Raw genomic sequence first — 19,305 nt, 5'->3', positions numbered from 1 at the left:
TTAGGGGTGACCTGTGACCTAATACTAGTTCAATCAGAGAGCATCTCTGCACCTTTGAGGAGAATGCTGGGAAACAGTGACCCTCCTTCCTCTGGGCTACAGATGAACAAAGGATACAAGTAGTCTCAGCAACTGATGTTGTGACATGAAGAGAGAGCCTCAGGATGAAACAGACGCCATGAAAGGCAGAGAGCAGAGATGGGAAAGAAAAGGAATTCTAGGTCATCATTCTGAGTTGCTGGATCAAACCTCACCTGATGCCTGATGTCTTTAAAATAATCAGTTACATGATCCAGTCCACTCTATTTTTAAGACAGTTAGAACAGAGATTTTTATTAATGATAACCAAAATACTCCCAAGTGATAAATAGATGACAGAAGGCCAAAGAGCTTGCCTCTTCTTCTATCTCGCTCCTGGTTAGGTGGGCTGAACCCAAAGGGTCTGCCTCTGTGTCTTTCCACAGGCCTGGCCAGGCTACAGATATTCCAAAGGCTGAGTCTAATCTGCAGTTTAGAATCCCGGCTAGCTGGTCGTTTACACTCTCGGTTCAGGGAAGTGGGTTGGCTTGTTATATGGGTCCAGAAAGCATTTTCTAGGAGGTCACTCCCACCCCACCCTCAGGAACCAATAGCACTTTGTGCATCTCTCTCAAATCACACTGACCTCACTGCTTTTTAATGACCAACACCTACATCGGGATCCCCTTTGGACTCCAAGCTTGCTGAAGGGGAGACTAAGCCTTACCTTTGGATCCCTGCACCTGGCCCCGTGTGTGACACAAGTCTGATGTTCACGGATTCTTGACGAGTGGATGAAACCATGTCTTTGCCCTCTCTGCCTCCCTCTCTGATGGATCCTGTTTATTCCTGTACTTTCTTCTCTTTAAAAATTAGGATGAGGTTTCAAAGCACCGCAGACAAGATGCAAAGCATTCGCCCCTGCGTCCCCGATTTACAAACCGGGGATTTGCTCTGCTACTGTTTTCTCATAGTGCTAAGGCCTGTCCGGGACACCCACTCCCTCTCTCTGCTCACCATGGGTTCAGGGCTGCCGTGTATAAAGCCCTGGGCGAGAGGACAAGGGAGGGAAAGAGTGGAAAGACTGAGTCAGAGAAGGCTGGGGATGAAACTTGAGTCCGTTGGGCTCATCAGTCTAAAATCTCATTGACAGACAGGGAAGCTCGGGCCCTGGGAGGAGTCCTCCTCGCTCAAGGTCACTGGGACAGTCCAGCCGGGATGGGAAGGAACTCCACTTTACAAGGCAAGACCCGTGCCCCCAGAAGCTGAACCCCGCACAGACAGGAAGGTAGGCTTCGGGACGGATGGGAAGAAAGACTGGCGGAAGGCTCAGCGGCCAGACCTGGAAGCTTGCAGCCTTTCAAGGTTGAGACACTGCTCCAGTGGGTGCTCCCTTCCCAACCAAAGCCCTCGCTCGCCAACTGGGTTTGGAGTCTCTTGGCTTGTTTGTCCTTAGGGACCAGAGAAGTGACTCAGTGAAGCACTTAGTAAGTACATCGTTGGCTCTGGAGGGTGGGGTGTGACTCAGGAGCCACTCACAGAAACTCATTCATAGCCTCCTCCCTGCCCCTTCAAGCCAGGGATCCAGGGATCCGCCGCGTGAGACCCTCCCGCGGCTCTGACACTCCTGATCCGTTTCTCACGTCTCCACCTGCCCAGCCGTCTGTGTGCCCGTGGAAGACACCTGGACTGCAAACTCCTGGGCGGGGAGTCCGCTCCGCTCAGCGGCCTCGTGCTTGCTTCCCTCGTGGGAGGCAGGGTCTCAGGACCCCCAGATCTCCCTGACCTCCCCTGGATTCTGAGCGGGCCCACCCTCACCCAAAGCTTCCCCTGCTCTTCTGCCCTCCCCTCCCTCCCTGTGTCGTGGAAACTGTCCCCTTCTCCCCCACCCCGCCGCGACTCTTGCCGTGGAGGGTGTCTGACCTCTCTGCTCGCCCCCACCCCCTTCCTTTCCCTCCTCCTCTTTCCTCCCTCGCTCCGCCCCCAGGCCCCGCCCCCTCGCCACCCCGGCCCGCGTTCCCCCCCACACGCCCCCCCCCCCGGGACCCCGGGCCCCCGGCCCGCCACCACCCCCTCCGCCAGCCGAGGGCTGTGTGGGCGCGGGGGGGGGGGAGCCCCACGGGCCAGGCCCCCGCCCGCCCTGCGCGCCCGCTCCCCGAGCGCGCGCGCCCGGCGGCCCCCTCCGCGGCCTCCCGCTCCCCGCCTCCCCCCGCCTTCCCCTCCTCCTGGTGACGTCCGGGTCCCTGCCCGTCTGAAAACTCCGCGCCGCGGCGGTGGAGGCGGCGGCGGCGGCGGCGGCGGAGGAGGAGGAGCAGCGGCGAGCCGAGGCGGCGGCGGCGGCGGCGGCCCGAGCGCGAGCCCGAGCGGCAGCCGGCGGCCGCGGGAGCCGCGGGGAGCGCGGGGGCGGCCCGGAGCGCCCGGGGTCCCCGCGCCCCGCTCGCCCGCCGCGCTCCGAAGATGGTGGCGGCGCCGTGCGCCCGGAGGCTGGCCCGGCGCTCGCACTCGGCGCTGCTCGCGGCGCTCACCGTGCTGCTGCTGCAGACGCTGGTCGTGTGGAATTTCAGCAGCCTCGACTCCGGGGCCGGGGAGCGCCGCGGGGGCGCAGCGGCCGGCGGCGCGGAGCAGGCGGCCCCGCGCCGGGAGCGTCGGGACCTGCCCGCCGGGCCGGCCGCAGCCCGAGGCGGCGGCGGCGGAGGAGGAGGACGGGGGCCCCCGGCGCGGGCGCGGGGAGGCGGCCCCGGAGAACCCCGGGCGCAGCAGCCGGCCAGCCGGGGCGCACTGCCCGCGCGGGCGCTGGTAAGATGCCCTTTCGGCTCGCGTCCCGGAGGGAGGGGGGGTGTGTGTGTGAGAGGGAGGCAGCCCCGACCCCACGCCCCCCACGCCCCCCACGCCCCCCACGCCTCCGCCAGCCCTTGAACCCAGGGCGGCAGACTGGGACTCCCCAAGCCTGCTGGCTCCACGTCCCTTTCTCTGGAAGCCGGGGCGGGGTCCCTGCCGAGGTTCGGGGGCCGTGGGCTGCCCCATCCCGAGTCTGAGGACTGCCCCCTTGGGGTCTGGGGAAGTTGTCTCCAGAGGAGGCGCTTCGGGGGTTTTCGGAGCCTGGCCGGGTTCCCGTTCCCCGTCACTCTTGCTGGGCGCCCCGACTTGCACTGTGCATGTGGGTGTTGGTGCCTCGCTCTCTGTCTGAGTGCGTGGATCGTGCCCGGGCTCCTCAGCCGCTGCTCATGGGCGGTGCTCACAGCATCTCTTCGGGTTTTTGCTGAGCTGAGTGCAGAGAACTCAGGTCCCTGCTTGGGGTCTCCTGGTCTTGTCCTGGCCTCAGCTGGGGTCTGGGATCGGTATCCCACAGCCCCAGCCGACTCCCGGAATCAGGATTCAGCCTTGGGCGCCTGGTCTTACTTCTCGGGCTCCCGTCTGCCATCTCTGGCTGTCTGAGACTCGTGTCTCTACCTTCTCCGTCTCTAACCTTGTCCTCTCCCCGGTGCCCTCTCTGACTTTCCTCAGCCTGCTCTCCAGTGATGGGGTTCTGTTCCCCGTGTCTCCTGTGTAGCCGATTGCTGTCACCACAGCTGTGTGTCTGACCACCTCATCACGACTTCGGCTCTCGTGGGTTTTCTTTGCTTTTCCTTGGGTGTGAACAGTCTGAGCTCTGAAACTGTTTTTTTCTGCAGATCTTCTGGGGCCATCTGGGTGTCTTCCTGTTCTGTACCCCCCGCCCCCTTTCTCCAGGGATGTCTTTCACACCTTCTCTGGGCTGTCTTGCTGAGAGCCCACGGAGCTAGGACACACAGGACAGGAGGTCAGAGTCCCCAGCTCTGGGCCAGGCTGTCACTGTCCTGTGGGTGTGAGTGACTGTCTTAAGGAATAACAACGTGCAGGGTGTCTGTCTGTATCTTCCTCATGCCATCTGCCTACAGGGATTCTCCTAGTCCTTGGGGGACATCAGATGCCAGGGGTTAGTTTTAGGATTCTTAGCCACTGACTGAATACATATCTGTGTCGTTCGTCGCTCTGGGAGCCCTCACTGAAGATTGTCTTCAGGCACAGCGTGATGCTTTTTGATCTGTTAAACTTCTTTGGAATCGGCGGCGACCCTCTTTGCCAGAGCGCGGCTTTTTGTGCCTGTGGGCAGAGCAACCCCAGGACGTGATGTGACGGCATTTCGCTATCTTGTCTGCGTGGGTAGCAGGTAGATGTCTTTCCCTCATTTGTAGAGGTGGGGGGAGACTGGAGTGAGATTCCCGATGGAGAACCAGAACATTCCCAATGTCCTGTGGCCGTTTATTTACAGAGAAGAGTATTCCCAGATGCTGTCTTTGAAACTCCTGGGGTGACTTGGGATATGTTTGGGCAGAAACTCAGTGAGAGGTTCTTTGTGGATTTGGAGCCCTCCCGGAGAGTGGGGTGGAAGAGGGCTCGGGATGTGCACCATTGGCCCGGAATGGGAACGTCTAGGATGAACATGGGGGCATGGGGCTTCCTATAGCCTTTGCATCTGGGGTTCACACAGGCACCAAGAGGTATCTTTGGGTGCAGAGACCACATGTTGAAAAAAGTGGAGAGAAGGAAGGAGGCCTGGATGGCTGATTTCTTCCTGGGTCCTTGACATTTTGAGTACTCTGTCCACACTCCGTGTGTGTGTGTGTGTGTGTGTGTGTGTGTTTAATGTCCTCCTCTCTTCTCTCTGGGTGTCTACCTGCCGTGGTTAACTGTTACCTCTCCTGGATTTGTATTTTACTTTCTCGGCTTGTCTGTCTCGTCTCTTTCCCCTGCCCCACGTCTACCCCCCTCACCCTGCTAGCTCCTGAAATCACAGCGCAGACACGCTGGATGGAGCCAGGGGTCGGCCCTCCCCTGGCTGTGCCCACCCAGCCCCTGCCCTTCCATGGGGCTCAAGGAGACCAGAAGAGGGCAGGCTGTTCCCAAAGTCCGATGTCGCCTGAGCTTGGGTTACAGTCTAGGAGAGGACCAAACCTTTTCCAGAGCCCCTAAGGCCCTTGCAACATGTGGTTTCTCTGCAGACCCTGCCAGGGCTGCTGGCGGGATGCTTTGGGGGGTGGATTCAGGAGTGGGACATGAAAAAAAAAATTCCCTGTGATTTTCCAGGTGGCTCACTTAAAGAGCTGGTGAGACGCATGCTTGGGACATGATGCTTCATCTCTGCACTCTGTGGAGGGTGGGGCTCGGGCGGGCTGGGCAGGGGGGGTTCTCGAAGGCAGAGGGAGTCTGTCCCTCCGCCCCCCCCCCCCCCTTGGTGGCGCTGGTGGGTGTGTCCCAAAGAGTGTCAGGCAAGCATTGCCTCTAGAGCGTTTTCTGAAACAAGACCTTGCTGCTTCCTTGTGCCCATGGCCCCGGAGCTTCCGCACTCGCACCTTCTGTGTCTGGGGAGCTGCGCCCCAGTGGAAGGACATGATTATATTTTTGGTGCATCTTAAGAAGCCAAGAAGAAACACGCTGTTTTTCCAGCAGACAGAGTCAGACACAGCATGAGGATGGCCACAAGATGAGCATATCTAGAAAAGATTTCCAAGCTCCCGTGTCCCCCTCAGCCTCTTCCAAAGCTCTTAAATATTAGCATTATCAGGTGGCTTGCTGCAGAGTTGTGGCCGAGACGCCGATTCCTTTCCTGGGTCTCCAGTAAGCTATGGATTTGTCTGTCGCCTCAGAATTTATGAAACAGATGGGCTCACTTATCGAGGGAGGAAAAACACTGGGGAGAGTGTCAGAAAGCTCACACTCCAGTTTCTGAATAGACTGGGGAGAAGGGAAAGAGAGCTGTGTGCGTCAATGTCAGGAGAGTTTCTTTTCTTGCCCTTGGCCTCCAGCGAGGCCTCTGGAGGTCCCCACATTTATTGCTTGTGCCCTTAGATACACTGCTACTCAGTAAGTTTCATTTAAGGAACCGAATTTTTAATTGCCCTCACACACATGCGTGCTTAGGATGGTGTTTCTGTGTCGACTGACCCCTTTGAAATGTTGATTTTTCGGCAGAAATTCCTCATATTCCACATTGCTCAGATAACTCAGGACTTTTTCGGACCTTGGCAATGACTTTGAAAAATTGGTTTGCAGTATCCAGATCACCTCTGCTTTTAACAGCCTGAGAGGTGTGGCTTCTGTTTTTATCCAAATGTTTCGAGACCAGAGAGAACAGAGGATGTTTTATTGATGGTTTGGTTTCTTTTTTTTTTTTTTCACACTCTCAATGGGGTTTTATTTTGCTTGAGCAATACATTACACTTTGTATACAGAAATACGCATCATTGAACAATATTTATCTTACTGCAAATGTTGCCATCTGCTTAATCATATACTGGAAAATATTAAATAGAGTAGATAAATAAAAGCAGAAATTATTAGACATGTAGGTGTATGTATGTAATTGTGTATATACGTTTGCTTTCCTTCCAGTCTCCTCACACTTTAGATATTCTCTCTAGTTTATTAGTTTATTAGTTTTTTTTTTTTTTGAGAAAGAAAGAAAGAGAGAGAGCATGAGTGGGGGAGGAGTCAGAGAAAGAGGGAGACACAGAATCTAAAGCAGGCTCCAAGCTCTGTGCTGTTAGCACAAAGCCTAACATGGGGCTCAAACGCGCAAACCGTGAGATCATGACCTGAGCCAAAGCTTAACTGACTGAGCCACTCCGGGCGTCCCTAGTTCTTTTTTTTTTTTAATCTTCTGAAAGTTTGCATGACAAGATACTTGCTCGTCTGCAAGTAAGAAGCCAAGGTGTAAGTCCGTGTTTCCTGGGGAATCATCCAACTTTGATCCATGGTCTTTATAGGAAAGGAAATATGGTGTTTGAGTTATAGCAGACACCTGACATCCTGTGTGTGTGTGTGTGTGTGTGTGTGTTTCCCAGAAAACAAAATATTCTTAAGTATATCTCTGTAGTCAGGGGCTGCCCTCTCACCCAGAGCTATTTATGGTCAGTGGGGCCATAAATCTGCCTGCAGAAAGACGAAAGGTGCACATTGCCAATATAATCGGACGGCAGGCACAAGGTGCACTGTGTAAGGGCTGACCTCCTCTCTGTCTTTTGGTTAATCCTGCCCTAAGACTTGTCACTTAGGAGAACGCTCCCTTCTTTTTCTTTTTCCCTTTGCATTTCCCCATTTCTGTTGACTCTGGTCCCCATCTTTCAGAACCAAGAAGATACTTTGGAGAAAATGAAAAATAAAACATAACCTCAATCCCAACAAACTCCAAGTTCAAAGGAAAAGGCATGGGAGCAGGACAAAAAGTCATAGCACACATGAAAGAGACCTCTGTGAAGTGTCCTTGGGTCTGAGACACCTGGGTTCAAATCTGGCTCTGCTCTTGGCCATCTCCATGACCTTGAGCAAATCATTCTGCTCTGCTCCTCTGAAAAGCTGGGCTGCCTCATAGGGTCATGTGAGGATGAAGTGTATTCATACATGTGAACTGATTGGGGCCTGGCACACGAAAATGCTCAAATGTGAGCTGTTGTTCTTAAAAAGAAAGTCTTAGTATGTTTGAAAATAAGCAATTTTTCGCAATTATTCATTTTCCCATGGAAAGTGGGGTTTGAATGAAATCCAAGGCAGTAGAGTGCGTCCAACACTGCTGTGTGGGCCAGACTTGGAGAAGGATAGAATGTGCTACAGGGAGGAGCACTAATATTTATTGAGTGCCAGCTGTATGCCAAGCATCCTGGAGATGGTTTGCATAAATTATGTTATTAAATGCTCACACACACATGCAAAAAAACAAAAAAAAAACACGATGGAAGGAGGCATGATTCAATTTACACAAAATTCTTTGCAAATATTACCGTACTGTCTAAGCCAGTCTTCCCAGCTCTGTGGGATAGGACTGTTTCTGTTCCCATTTCACAGATGAGGAAACCGGCTCAGAGAGGTGAAGCACCTTCTCACTAAGAGCCCTGTGCTGGGGAGTCCCAGACCTGGGATCCAAACCCGAGTCCGCCTTCTTCTGATGGACCTACAGGTTTCTGAGCACCTTGTGTGTGCGGTTCTTTGAGAAACTCTTCGTGCGGCCAAACTGTTCTTAAAAATCTTGAGACCACTTTTCTCACTTCTCACCGCAGGTTTCCAAAAAATGTGCCGACCCTAGAGGAGGAGGAGGGCTGCAGCTTGCATTGAATCAGACCCCTAAACAATGACACAAATAGGGAATAGGAATAATAATGATAATGACTCTCCAGAAAGCAGTTATAAGGTACCAGGCACTGTTTTAAGCGCTTCTTCTGTATTAACTCATTTATTCCTTCAGCGAATTGTGTTACAGTTGTGACAGTTGTGACAACAGTCATGGTGCTTAATGGAACTAGGCCCTGTTCTGGGTGTTTTACAAACATTAACTCATTTCAACCTCACGCTGCAGAGGAAACTGAGGCACAGGGAGTTTCAGAGACTTTTCCAAGGTTCACAGTTAAAAATGGCAGAGGCAGGATTTAAACCCAGGCATTCTGGGCTCTTAACTCCTCTGTTCCACACCCTCCCTCTTCTAAGCATGTTGAGAAGGTCCCCAACCTTAGAATCACAATGCTTCAAGGAGGCACAGAGGTGGTTGATTCCGTCACAATGCCCAGCCCCAAGCACGGATTTTTATGGTCCTAGAATGGTAGGTTAACACCCTAGAGTGAAACATGCAGCGTCCATACAAGGGTTGAACTTGAACTGCTAAGTTGGCCCAGAGGAAGGAGTTTTGAACTCCGCTCTCTCTAGCCAGGAAAGGAAGGAAGGAGGGTGCAACACAGGGTTCCTTGCCCAGTGGAAATAGCCCTTCATTCATCATCAACGGGCTTCCTGCTTCTGCCCCCGCCCAGTTAAACTGCTCTGTGGTTCTTTCCAGAGGAGCCCATGACTTGCCCCCAAGAGCCTGGGTGAGGCAAGGAGGTATCTCTAAGAACATGCAGGTCGATTGTCTCATGGCACTTCCTTCCGCCAACAACAGAAACTACCCGTTTGCCCGCAGATAGTCATCAGGTTGTGCCCCTCTGATACTTGTGGTTAATGTTGCCTCCTCCCCCTACTGGAAGCCAGAGATGTTGAGAAGAGGGAGATAGGGAGGGTGGATGGGTGTCACCTTGACCCGCTCGACACTGGAGTGAGCAGGGAGACTGGTATTATTAGCATCAGGGCCTATGAGCCCAGACAGCCAGCCAGGTGGGGAAGGAGGGCAACTAAGGGCATTTCCAAAGTCTCTTTGGGAGGAAGATCTCCCCTTTCTGGGCCCTCTTTGGGCAGTGAAACGGGTTTGTTCTGTCTCTGGCCCGGTTTGTCGCAGCCAGATGACTGCTGGCTTATCTGGGTATCTAATCCAGGCTAATGTGTCTGTGGATTCTAATGACGAGCGTTTCTCCTCCCAGGGAATCCTTTGCTGTAATCCTTGGCCAGGAGAAACACTGGTTAAGCCCAAAGGAGTCAAGCTGATGGGGTGGAGAGGTTGATGCAGGGGTCCTTTCCCCAAGGGGCGTGGCCACTGTAACTGTGATCATAACAGTGAGGAAGGTGAGCAGGATCTCTCTTCGTTGAAAGTTTACCTTACACCAGACCCTGTACAAGTACGAGGAAGACGTGATCTCATGAATTCCTACAAGGTGCCACAGCTCAGTCTCCTCTGTTTTACTGATTACAAATAATAACAACTAAGGCAAGAAGTTGGATGGAAGTTGAACAGCTAAGAAGTGGCCAGTTATAGGAATTGAAGGTTGGTGGTGACTTCACATACTGTGTTCTTAATCTCTGTCCCCAGTTGAGTAAGTCCCTTGTCCCTCCCTCTCTCCTCTCACATCTGTTGATTCACAAGTGCACTTGTGCTTACATCCATCTGTGCATGCATTCATCCATCCATCCATCCATCCATCCATCCATCCATGCATTTATACATCCATCCATCTATCCATCCATCCATCCATCCATCCATCCATCTATGCATTTATGCATCCATCTGTCTGTCCTCCATCTATCCATCCATCCATCCATCCTCCACTCCAACGGTGAGAGCATGGCAGGCACTCTGCCCAGTGCTGCCACGACCTTTATGAACAGGACAGATGTACTCCCTGCCCTTGGGAGGATCACTGCAGTGAGCTTCCATCAGGTGAAGGGTAGCGCCATTGCCGATACTCAGGCTATCAACAGAGAGGTTCCTTTCGAATCCTAGCCTAATTCACTGCTGGTTTCACTTCCCCAGAGTGGCCTCTTGCACACAAGAAGAAGGTTTCGTCTGGACAGGTTGGGGGTCAGGAATGGTGTGATTCAGGGGCCTGGAAGCCCTCAAGTCTCCCACCAATGCCCCAAACTGCCTAGCATGAGGTCTGGACTGCTCCACTCATGGGGCTCAAGCTCTTCATATTGCTTAATAAGGAGCCTGGAGATTAGCAGTGAGCTGCCTGAAGGTTGCAAGGGGAGCAGGTGGTCAGAGGCTGTGGGGCCTGGGAGGCGTGTCCTGTGATGTTTGCGGGCCAGAGGGAGTGCTCTGACATTTGGAGTTCATAGCATCTGAACTCCGCCATTCATATCTGTGGGACTCAGATGTGTTACTTCAGCTCTCAGGGGCCCAATTTCCTCATGTGCAATGCACGAACCATGAAGGCACCTACCTGGGAGGGCCTGGTGATGAGGCACAACTCTGGCCCGTGATCAGTGCTCCCGTTTTCATTCCTGATTCGTACCCTTTGGGTAGGTTTTGTTTGGCCACACAGTATATTAAAATAAAAAGGCACTGAAGTTTGAGGATTAAGATATGCTATAAAACGATACGGATTATTGGAATTACTTTAAAAAGTCACAAGATCTGGCAGTGCGGGGCCCACATTCTTGCTTGTTTTTCAACTGGCCGGGCTGTGGAGGGACTGTTTCTGAGACCCTCCAGATTCCTGAGACCACTCCCCCCCCCGCCCCAAGATCTTTCCTTTCCCCTCTTGTATCTGACTGGCCCCTTTAGGCTGCTGAATTTGCAACCTCTCTCTGGAAGATGTCCCTGTTAAAAATAAGTGCCTGTGGTCACCTGTCAATTATCCCCATGCGGTTTATTCACAGCACTTACTTACCTGACTGCTTTTGCTTGCCTTGGGCATGATGGAAGTTCTCTTCCCTTTCTTGCAGTGGGTGAATACTCAGAAGATGCAAATTCTTACAAGGATTAGGCCATTGTGAAGGCAGCAGTCCTCAACATTCTACAAGTCTGGTAAACCAGCATGCGGAGAACGTGCGTTTTGAATGGCCTGCCTTCCCCGCACAGCCTCGCCCCACAATAGCATGTATCGGGGTGTTGAGGGTTTCCTGAGAGCTGGGCACGGCAGGTGGAAGAGTGGAACGTTCTACTGGAGCACCTTGGCTTGGATTCCAGCACTGTCAGGGACCAACTGTTACTTCTGTCTTTTTTTGTGTGCCTTTTTGGCTCTTCTGTCAGATGATTAAGCCCACTGCCCACCCTGGGTCGAGAGGACCTAATTCGATGAATAGATGAGAATGTGCTTGGTAATCCCTAGGGAACCAGGAACCAGTGAATGAGGGAAATCACTAGAGACTTCCCACCCACCCATCAGTGTGCACGTTAATTCACCAGGTCACTTGAGCTGCCGTGTGCGGGGCACTGTGCAGAGCACGTGGGGAAGACAGACGGGCCTCCACCCTTCATGGACTTGATGGTCGTGGGGTAGGGTGACCCCTAGATAAACAGAAACCAGAAAAAATTTAAAAATCAAATTGTTACAGGGACACCTGGGTGGCTCAGTTGATTAAGCGTCCGACTTTGGCTCTGATCTGTTCTGATCATGACTTTTGTCATGATCTCACAGTTCCCGAGTTCAGGGCCCCGTGTCGGGCTCTGTGCCGACAGCAGCCTGAAGCCTGCTTCAGATTCTGTGTCTGCTTCTCTCTCTGCCTCTTCCCTGCTTGCGCCCTGTCTCTTTCTCTCTCAAAAAAAAAAAAAAATTACCAATTTTTTTAAATAAAAAAAAAATCAAATTGTTACAGGCGTACCAATGGAAGCAGTTGGGGAACTGAGAGAAAACAGGAGGCAGCCGGTGAGGATTTTTGGAGGGTGAGGTGGATTAATTTTATTTAGTTTTGGTTGATGGACACCTTTTGCCAGAGTAGCTCCAGACTGGTCCCAGGAATCCCAAGTGTGGTTTGCACCCCAGTTCTGATCTGCCAGTGATTAAAGCAGCTTTTTCTTTTTTTTAATATTTGTTTTAAGTTTATTTGTTTATTTTGAGAGAGACAGAGAGACAGAATCCCAAGCAGGCTATGTAGGGTCAGTGGAGAGCCCTATGTGGGATCATGACCTGAGCCCAAATCAGGAGTGGGATGCTTCACTGACTGAGCCACCCCCCTGCCCCTTAAAGCAGCTTTTAATAGAGTTTCTGTCCATATCTCTGCAAAATTTATTCAGTTCTGAAATTTGAGGTATATTCTTCTAAGTGTTTTTTTTTTAACTGAAATGTACTGCATAAACAAAAGTGCACATTATTCTAAATGCACACCTCAGTGGGTTTTCACAAACTGAACACACCCGAGTAACCCACACATCAGACCATCCACCACAGCCCCCATGCACACCGCCCCTGCTGCTTGGGTGAATGTTTTTAAAACTTGTAATGCTGTTTGTTTCTTTAAACGTGTATTAGGGAAAACATACAAATATAACCGTTCAATCAAAATGACAGCTTCAGGGCTCTTACTGCTTAGCATGTGAGTAAAGCAGCGTTTAAGTACAAAAGGTTGGTTACCACGATGAAAATGCGTAAGCGAGAGCACCAAGCCTTAATTGTATCCTAATGATGGCATCCGTTTTGGTGGTTAATGACAAGGAAGTGCCCGAATGACCAAACTTTGGTAAATGTCAGGTTAACCTGCGTGAAGACACTTTGTTCCTTTGGTAAACAGCAGTGCCATTTTGTTCTGACGTTTGAGTGGAGGGGATTTAAGTCACACATTAGGAACTGTGCACTGGGTCTGAGCGGAATCTCCCTGATGTTCTCATTTGCTGCCTGTGTCGCTCCTGCAGGAATGGGGCTCCTCCGGCCCGTCTTGGGGACTTGGGTCTGGGTTCTTCATCTGCAGCTCTTAGATTCACGCTGCACGCTGGCCTCGCGTTGACTGTGTATGTCAGCCCCCCATGTGTTGTCACACATGGACTTAACCATGATGAATGCGTTCCCAGATGGGCCTGTAATGACTCCGTTAACTTAACCCCGAATCAAGACTCTCCTGTCCAGAACCAGGGTAGCAGAAACCCAGCACAGCCTGAGTAGCAATTCAGAAGGGCAGCAGAGACAGCTAATCAGTTCATAATGAGCAAGGAGACAAGCAATGAAAAGAGAGCCCAAGGACGGCATGATAGTTTCACAAAGTCTCAGCACTCAACCAGGCTCATGTTAATAAAATAAACAAATGTTTTTGGTCACGGAGAGCTAATGTGTACATTATTTAAGGATAATATTAAAACCAGATTAGATGGGTCAAGTAACACAGTGGTTCCCTCATTAAGCATCTTCTCTTTGGAGATGTGGGAAAGTTGCTCTCTTTCTGTTTTTCTTCTTTCCTTGTGAAATGGGGCTTTATTAATTAGAGATGTAATGGGAAATCTTTTTTTCTTTTCCCCCAGACTAGTGGCTGTTTTCTGTTTATTTTTTAATGTAGGACCATGCTTTGCAGATGTTCTCTTTGAAATAAAAGCCTATTCATTGTCTCTCTTTCTCTCTCTCTTTTATCCCCAGCTCCGAAGGGGCAGCCGTTGTAAAAGACACAGAGAACCCCATTTACTTGTCATCAGGCGGTTACAGAAGATTCCATCCCTGATGTAAAATACTCTCATTACCTGCTTTTTTTCCCCCTTGTAGCCCCATTGAGGGATAGTGTTTGAATTGTTGCATCTGATTCTCTCTCGTTTAGAAGACGAGGTGATGACAGTGAACGGGTTAGAGAAGGTAATGCGGAGGTGGGGTGCATTCACGGAAAACGGCCGGGTTTGCACCTGGGCCTGGCCTGGATTCACTCTTCTGAGGTCAAGAGGCTGACTGCTGTTTTGACTCTCTTTTAGGGTAAAAAAAATAAAAAATAAAAAAAAACAAATCACGTGGAGCAAACAAACCCTCTGTCGGAAGGACAGCAGGCGGTATGAACCCCCAACAAGAGTGGACACTTTCTAGAAAATCCCTTTGGGCCACAGATGGAATAAAGGCAGCACTGAATTCTCTTTCTCCTTCTTCTTCTTCTTTTCATTGAAAAATCTTAAATCACTGGCCAACATTTAAGAATCAGGGAGGGGCGCCTGGGTGGCGCAGTCGGTTAAGCGTCCGACTTCAGCCAGGTCACGATCTCGCGGTCCGTGAGTTCGAGCCCCGCGTCAGGCTCTGGGCTGATGGCTCGGAGCCTGGAGCCTGTTTCCGATTCTGTGTCTCCCTCTCTCTCTGCCCCTCCCCCGTTCATGCTCTGTCTCTCTCTATCCCAAAAATAAATAAAAAACGTTGAAGAAAAAAAAATTAAAAAAAAAAAAAAAAAAAAAGAATCAGGGATTTCAAGCAAACATCGAATTTGGGGTTCCTGTTTAAAAATGTGAAGTTCTGGCCTTCCTTCCCATAGAAGTATACATTTGAGGAAAGGGAGATAGGGCTGCCCCTCCCTACTTAGGGCCCCACTCTCCAGTTTGCCCGTCTCCAACCTGCCCGTCTGCTTTGCTTAATTGTAGTACCTGGAAGACTGCAGTTAGGATTTGAGTGTACGGCTGTCAGAATCACGCTGAAGAGGAGGAAGAGGCCGGTGAGGGTCATTGCTCTGGTAGATTAAATGCTCGCTGGGTTCCTGACGCCGTGCTACACGGCATCTCCTGGGCGATCTCCCCGAATCCTTACAACCACTTTATGACGCTGTCCCCATTCACAGATGAGGAAACTGAGGCATGGAGAGGGTGAAGAATTGCCCAAAGTTGCAGAGCAGTACCCTTGGCGTTTGAACCCAGGCAGTGTGATCAGGGAGCCTGTGCATCAGATGCCATGCGTGTGATGCACAGTGTTTTAACAGAGCAGCTCTGGTTAGGAATTCTTCAGAACAGCTCTGCGGGAGGGTTGGCACTGTTTGTTTGCCCATTGCATGGATAGAAATACCAAGGCCCAGCAGCGAGTGGGTCACCCAGCGTCAGACTGTGAGGGAAAGTGCAGAACATGCCCCTCTAAAGCAAGGACAGGCATGGAAACGACTTGGACCTGGGCACTGGGGAGGTTGGCGTCTGGCCGTGGTAGGAAGTACTGTCACCAAAGCTCCCGTCATCCTGGCACACAGAACAGGGCAGGGGGGACGGCCTGTACCCTCTGCCTATCGACTCAGAGCAGAGAGGCAGCATCTGGGGGTAATATTTTGATAAGTTGCTGATTTGTATTAAAATAATAATTACAGCAATCATTACAAGCATGGGTTTCAGGGAGACTCGGCTTCTGGCTGCGAGAAAAAATAATTAACTGCATATTCTCTCAGTCACACGGAAGCCAGGCTTGGCCTTTCTCCTTTGTGTGGGTCCAGCACAGGTTTCGGTGCGGGGCCGAAGGCCACACGTTTTGCCAGGTGCTGTCTCTGGTAACGCGGGTGATGGCAGATTGCCATGCGAGGAGGAACAGACATTCGGCGAACACCATCCTTCCCTACAAACACCAGGGGAAGCAGCCTGCCTGGAATCTGATGGTAGCACCTTCCCTTAAATCAGGAAGCGCACCTCACCCTGGAAGGAAGTAGGATAACAGCTGGAGGAACAGGGATTCGAATCTACCCCGTACTAAGCACTCCAGCACCGACTGGCACCTGACTCTAGCACAGGATTCGTAGCTGGTTTCATTGGATGGCTGGATTCTCTTTACGCTTCTGTTTTCGAAGCGGATCAAATGGGCTTGCCTTGATTTTAACAACTTTGCTAAGTTTCTCTTGAAATAGAACACACCTAGTGAAAAGACACAAATCATAAACCAGCTCCACCAGTGGCCATGCTCGAGTAATCGGGACCCGGATCCAGAGCAGAGAGCGTGACAGCTCACCGCCCTTCCGCGCCCCTCGAAGAAATCCTTTTCCTTCCTGCTTCCAGTACCTGCGTCTCCAGGGGGAAACCTTGATCGTGATCTGACCCCGTAGGTTACTCCTGCATCTTTGTAGAAACAGAATCATGCTGTCTGTTCAATTCTGTGCCTGGTTTGTTTTGCTTAGCATTATGTGAGATGAGAGTGTGTGAGATTCTCTCAGAACATGGCAGACTGCAGCCCCCCGAGCCAGGTCCGGGTTGTCTGTTTTTTCACACAGCCTGTGGGCTAAGAATGCATTTCACGTTTGTGAGTGGTTGGGGGAAAAAAAAAATCAAAAATAGAATAACATCTTGGGACATGTGAAAAGTATGTGAAATCTAAATTTCAGGGTGCATACATAAAGCTTTATTGGAACACAGCCACATCCAATTCATTTACATCCTGGCTGTGGCGGATTTGCCCTGTGATGGCAGAGTTGAGTAGTCTGGACCCAGACCACATGGCCCACAAAGCCCAAGGTCTTTACTGTCTGGCCGTCTACAAAACCTTTTGCTGACCCGTTTCCTGTACTTGTAACTGCTCGTTCACGTTGTTGTATGGCATGTCATTGTGGACTATAACACAGTTTACATATCCATTCTGTGTATGGGCCTTTGGGAAGTTCCCAGTTTCGGGCAGAGTGCTGCTGTGAGCATTTTCATGCAGGTGTTTTCCAAAAAAAAAAAAAAAAAAAAAAAAATATATATATATATATATATATATACACATACATATATACATATATATATGTATATATATATACATACATATATACATATATATGTATATATATATACATACATATATACATATATATGTATGTATATATATATATGTATATATGTATGTATATATATATATATGTTATGTAAACATTTATGTTAGGTATATACCTAGGAGAGGAGTTGGTTTAAGCATCGCTTTTGTTTTTCATGGCTTGCTTTTCACAAGTGTATTTTAATTCGAGAGTCTTGGTTTTCCTGCTCAGTGATAACTTCTGTGTGTTGAGACTCCAGAACAAGGCTTACTTTCCAGCAGAGTAATTAGGCTTGCAAAATGGAGGGTCCGTAGAACCACCATTCTTTAATGGACTGCCATCCTTCCAGCTCAGTACCTTCAAGGATGTTGGGAACATGCCTGACATTAACTGCTTTAGCCGTTTTTGGGAATGGTGCCACCATTTAATTTCTTCTGCTGAAGCCGCGTCGTCCAAATGACTCTTATCTTTATGCGGCAAAACAGGTCTGGCAGAATTAGGCAAGTTTTTCCGATGTCACTTTCTGCTCTGATTGACTTCTGTTTATCTCTTGTTGCTCTGCTTTCCTTGCTGGGAAGCAGAGGAATACGGCTCGATGTCCCCAATCAGATCTCAAGCCCAGGGTAGCTTGTGTCATTTCTCATTGAAACACTGTGCTGAAATGTGCCTTCGGGGACTGCCTACGTTGTGCGTGGCCTCAGCCTTGGAGCTAAGACCCCTCACCCCCACCCCCGAGGAGCTGCCTTGTCAGTGTCGTGGAGCAGGCGTGGGTCCTGTGTCTGTTCCTGCCCGCTCGCCCTCTTCCGCATGACGCCCCACTTTTTCTGGCAGAGACACTCCCAGGGTGGGGAGGACAACGTCAGGATTCCCCGGGATCCACCCATCTCTCAGGGTTCCTCGGCACTGCCTGAAAAATGACTTAATATTCTTTCTGGGGCTTGTCGAAAGAGCTGCGTCAGCTTCCTTTTCTAGCCAGCCCACTTTTCCCAGGCGTAAAGTCCTGCTCGCCTATAGGAGCCTGGCTGCTGGCTGTGCCCTCGTACAATGAACCCACTTTAGGAAGCTCGCCAGACACCTGCTGCTGTGTTAGTACTCCTTTGAGAAGAAAGTTGGATTCAGTGGTGAAGGGGTTAGTGGAATTGACAGATGGTCTCAGCTATCATTTACTGGTATACCTGACTCCGTCTCTGGCAGCCTCAGTTTTAGTCTTTAAAATGAGGCTACAGGGGCACCTGGGTGGCTCAGTTGGTTGAGTGTCCGACTTTGGCTCAGGTCATGATCTCTCGGTCTGTGAGTTCGAGCCCCGCGTCGGGCTCTGTGCTGACAGCTCGGAGCCTGGAGGCTGCTTCAGATGCTGTGTCTCCCTCTCTCTGACCCTCCCCCGCTCATGCTCTTTCTCTCTCTGTCGAAAATAAATAAACATTAAAAAAAATTAAGTTAGCTTGTCATTTAAAAAAATTAAAATAAAATAAAATAAAATAAAATAAAATAAAATAAAATAAAATGGGGCTACACAACATCAGTGCCATTGTGGGTGTGATTCCTGAGTGTGGGATTCCTAGATCAGACACCCTTAATCCTTAAGTATAGTTCTGGGCCCCCCACCAAGTTAATGGTTTGTTTACCTCTTTTATAAAGGTGTGTGTGTGTGTGTGTGTGTGTGTGTGTGTGTGTGTGTGTCTGTCTGTCTGAAGCTATGTTTATTCTAGGGGATGGCCTTTTCTTTTTATTTATTTTTAAGTTTTTATTTATTTATTATGAGAGAGAGAACAGGGGAGGGGCAGAGAAAGATGGAGAGAGAGAGAATCCCATGCAGGCTCCACACTGTCCGCACAGAGCCCGATGTGCGGCTCGATCTCACTAACCGTGAGATCATGACGTGAGCTGAAATCAAGAGTTGAACGCTTAACCTACTGAGCCACCCAGGCACCCCAGCCTTTTCTTTTTAAAGGCTATTGTCTAGATGTGTTAAGATACTGTAATTAAAATTTGAAATTCATTTGTCTCGAGAAATCTAGTAGATTTCAAAAGTAGAAATCTGTCAGGCCACACTCATAAAACAATAAGATACATTTATTTTATTAAAAAAATTTTTTTTAACATTTATTCATTTTTGAGAGACAGAGTGCGAGCAGGGGAGGGGTAGAGAGAGAGGGAGATACAGAATGTGAAGCAGGCTCCGGGCTTCGAGCTGTCAGCACAGAGCCCGACGTGGGGCTCGAACTCACGGACCGCGAGATCATGACCTGAGCTGAAGTCGGATGCTCAACAGAGTGAGCCACCCAGGCACCCCTAATAAGATACATTTAAAACTAGCCTCTCAGAGGCAGTCACTTAGAAATTCAAACAAAGAATAACTGTCAAATCAGAGAAGAAACCAACCTGGAATTTTTGATCATGGGGTGATTAATGCAAATAAGAACACCTCATTTCAAAACCCATGGGATGAGGCTAGCCCTGGGCCCAGAGGAAAATTTATAGCCTATTTCA

General features: G+C 50.2%; 1 protein-coding gene across 1 annotated transcript in view; it reads left to right on the top strand.

Annotated features, from left to right (window-relative positions):
* Window positions 1–2,141: 2,141 nt before the first annotated feature.
* XYLT1 (xylosyltransferase 1) overlaps window positions 2,142–19,305 on the top strand; it is a 309,894-nt gene continuing 292,730 nt past the window's right edge. Inside the window, exon 1 of the mRNA XM_060648611.3 lies at window positions 2,142–2,814. Coding sequence (XP_060504594.2) covers window positions 2,476–2,814 — 339 coding nt within the window. The 5' untranslated portion in view covers window positions 2,142–2,475. The remainder of the gene's footprint in view (window positions 2,815–19,305) is intronic.

The sequence above is a fragment of the Panthera onca genome, chromosome E3 (assembly GCF_046562875.1).
Source record: "Panthera onca isolate mPanOnc1 chromosome E3, mPanOnc1 haplotype 2, whole genome shotgun sequence".
NCBI lineage: Eukaryota > Metazoa > Chordata > Mammalia > Carnivora > Felidae > Panthera > Panthera onca.
The sequence above is the reverse complement of the archived record's forward strand: the minus strand, read 5'-3'. Positions and strand labels throughout refer to the sequence as shown.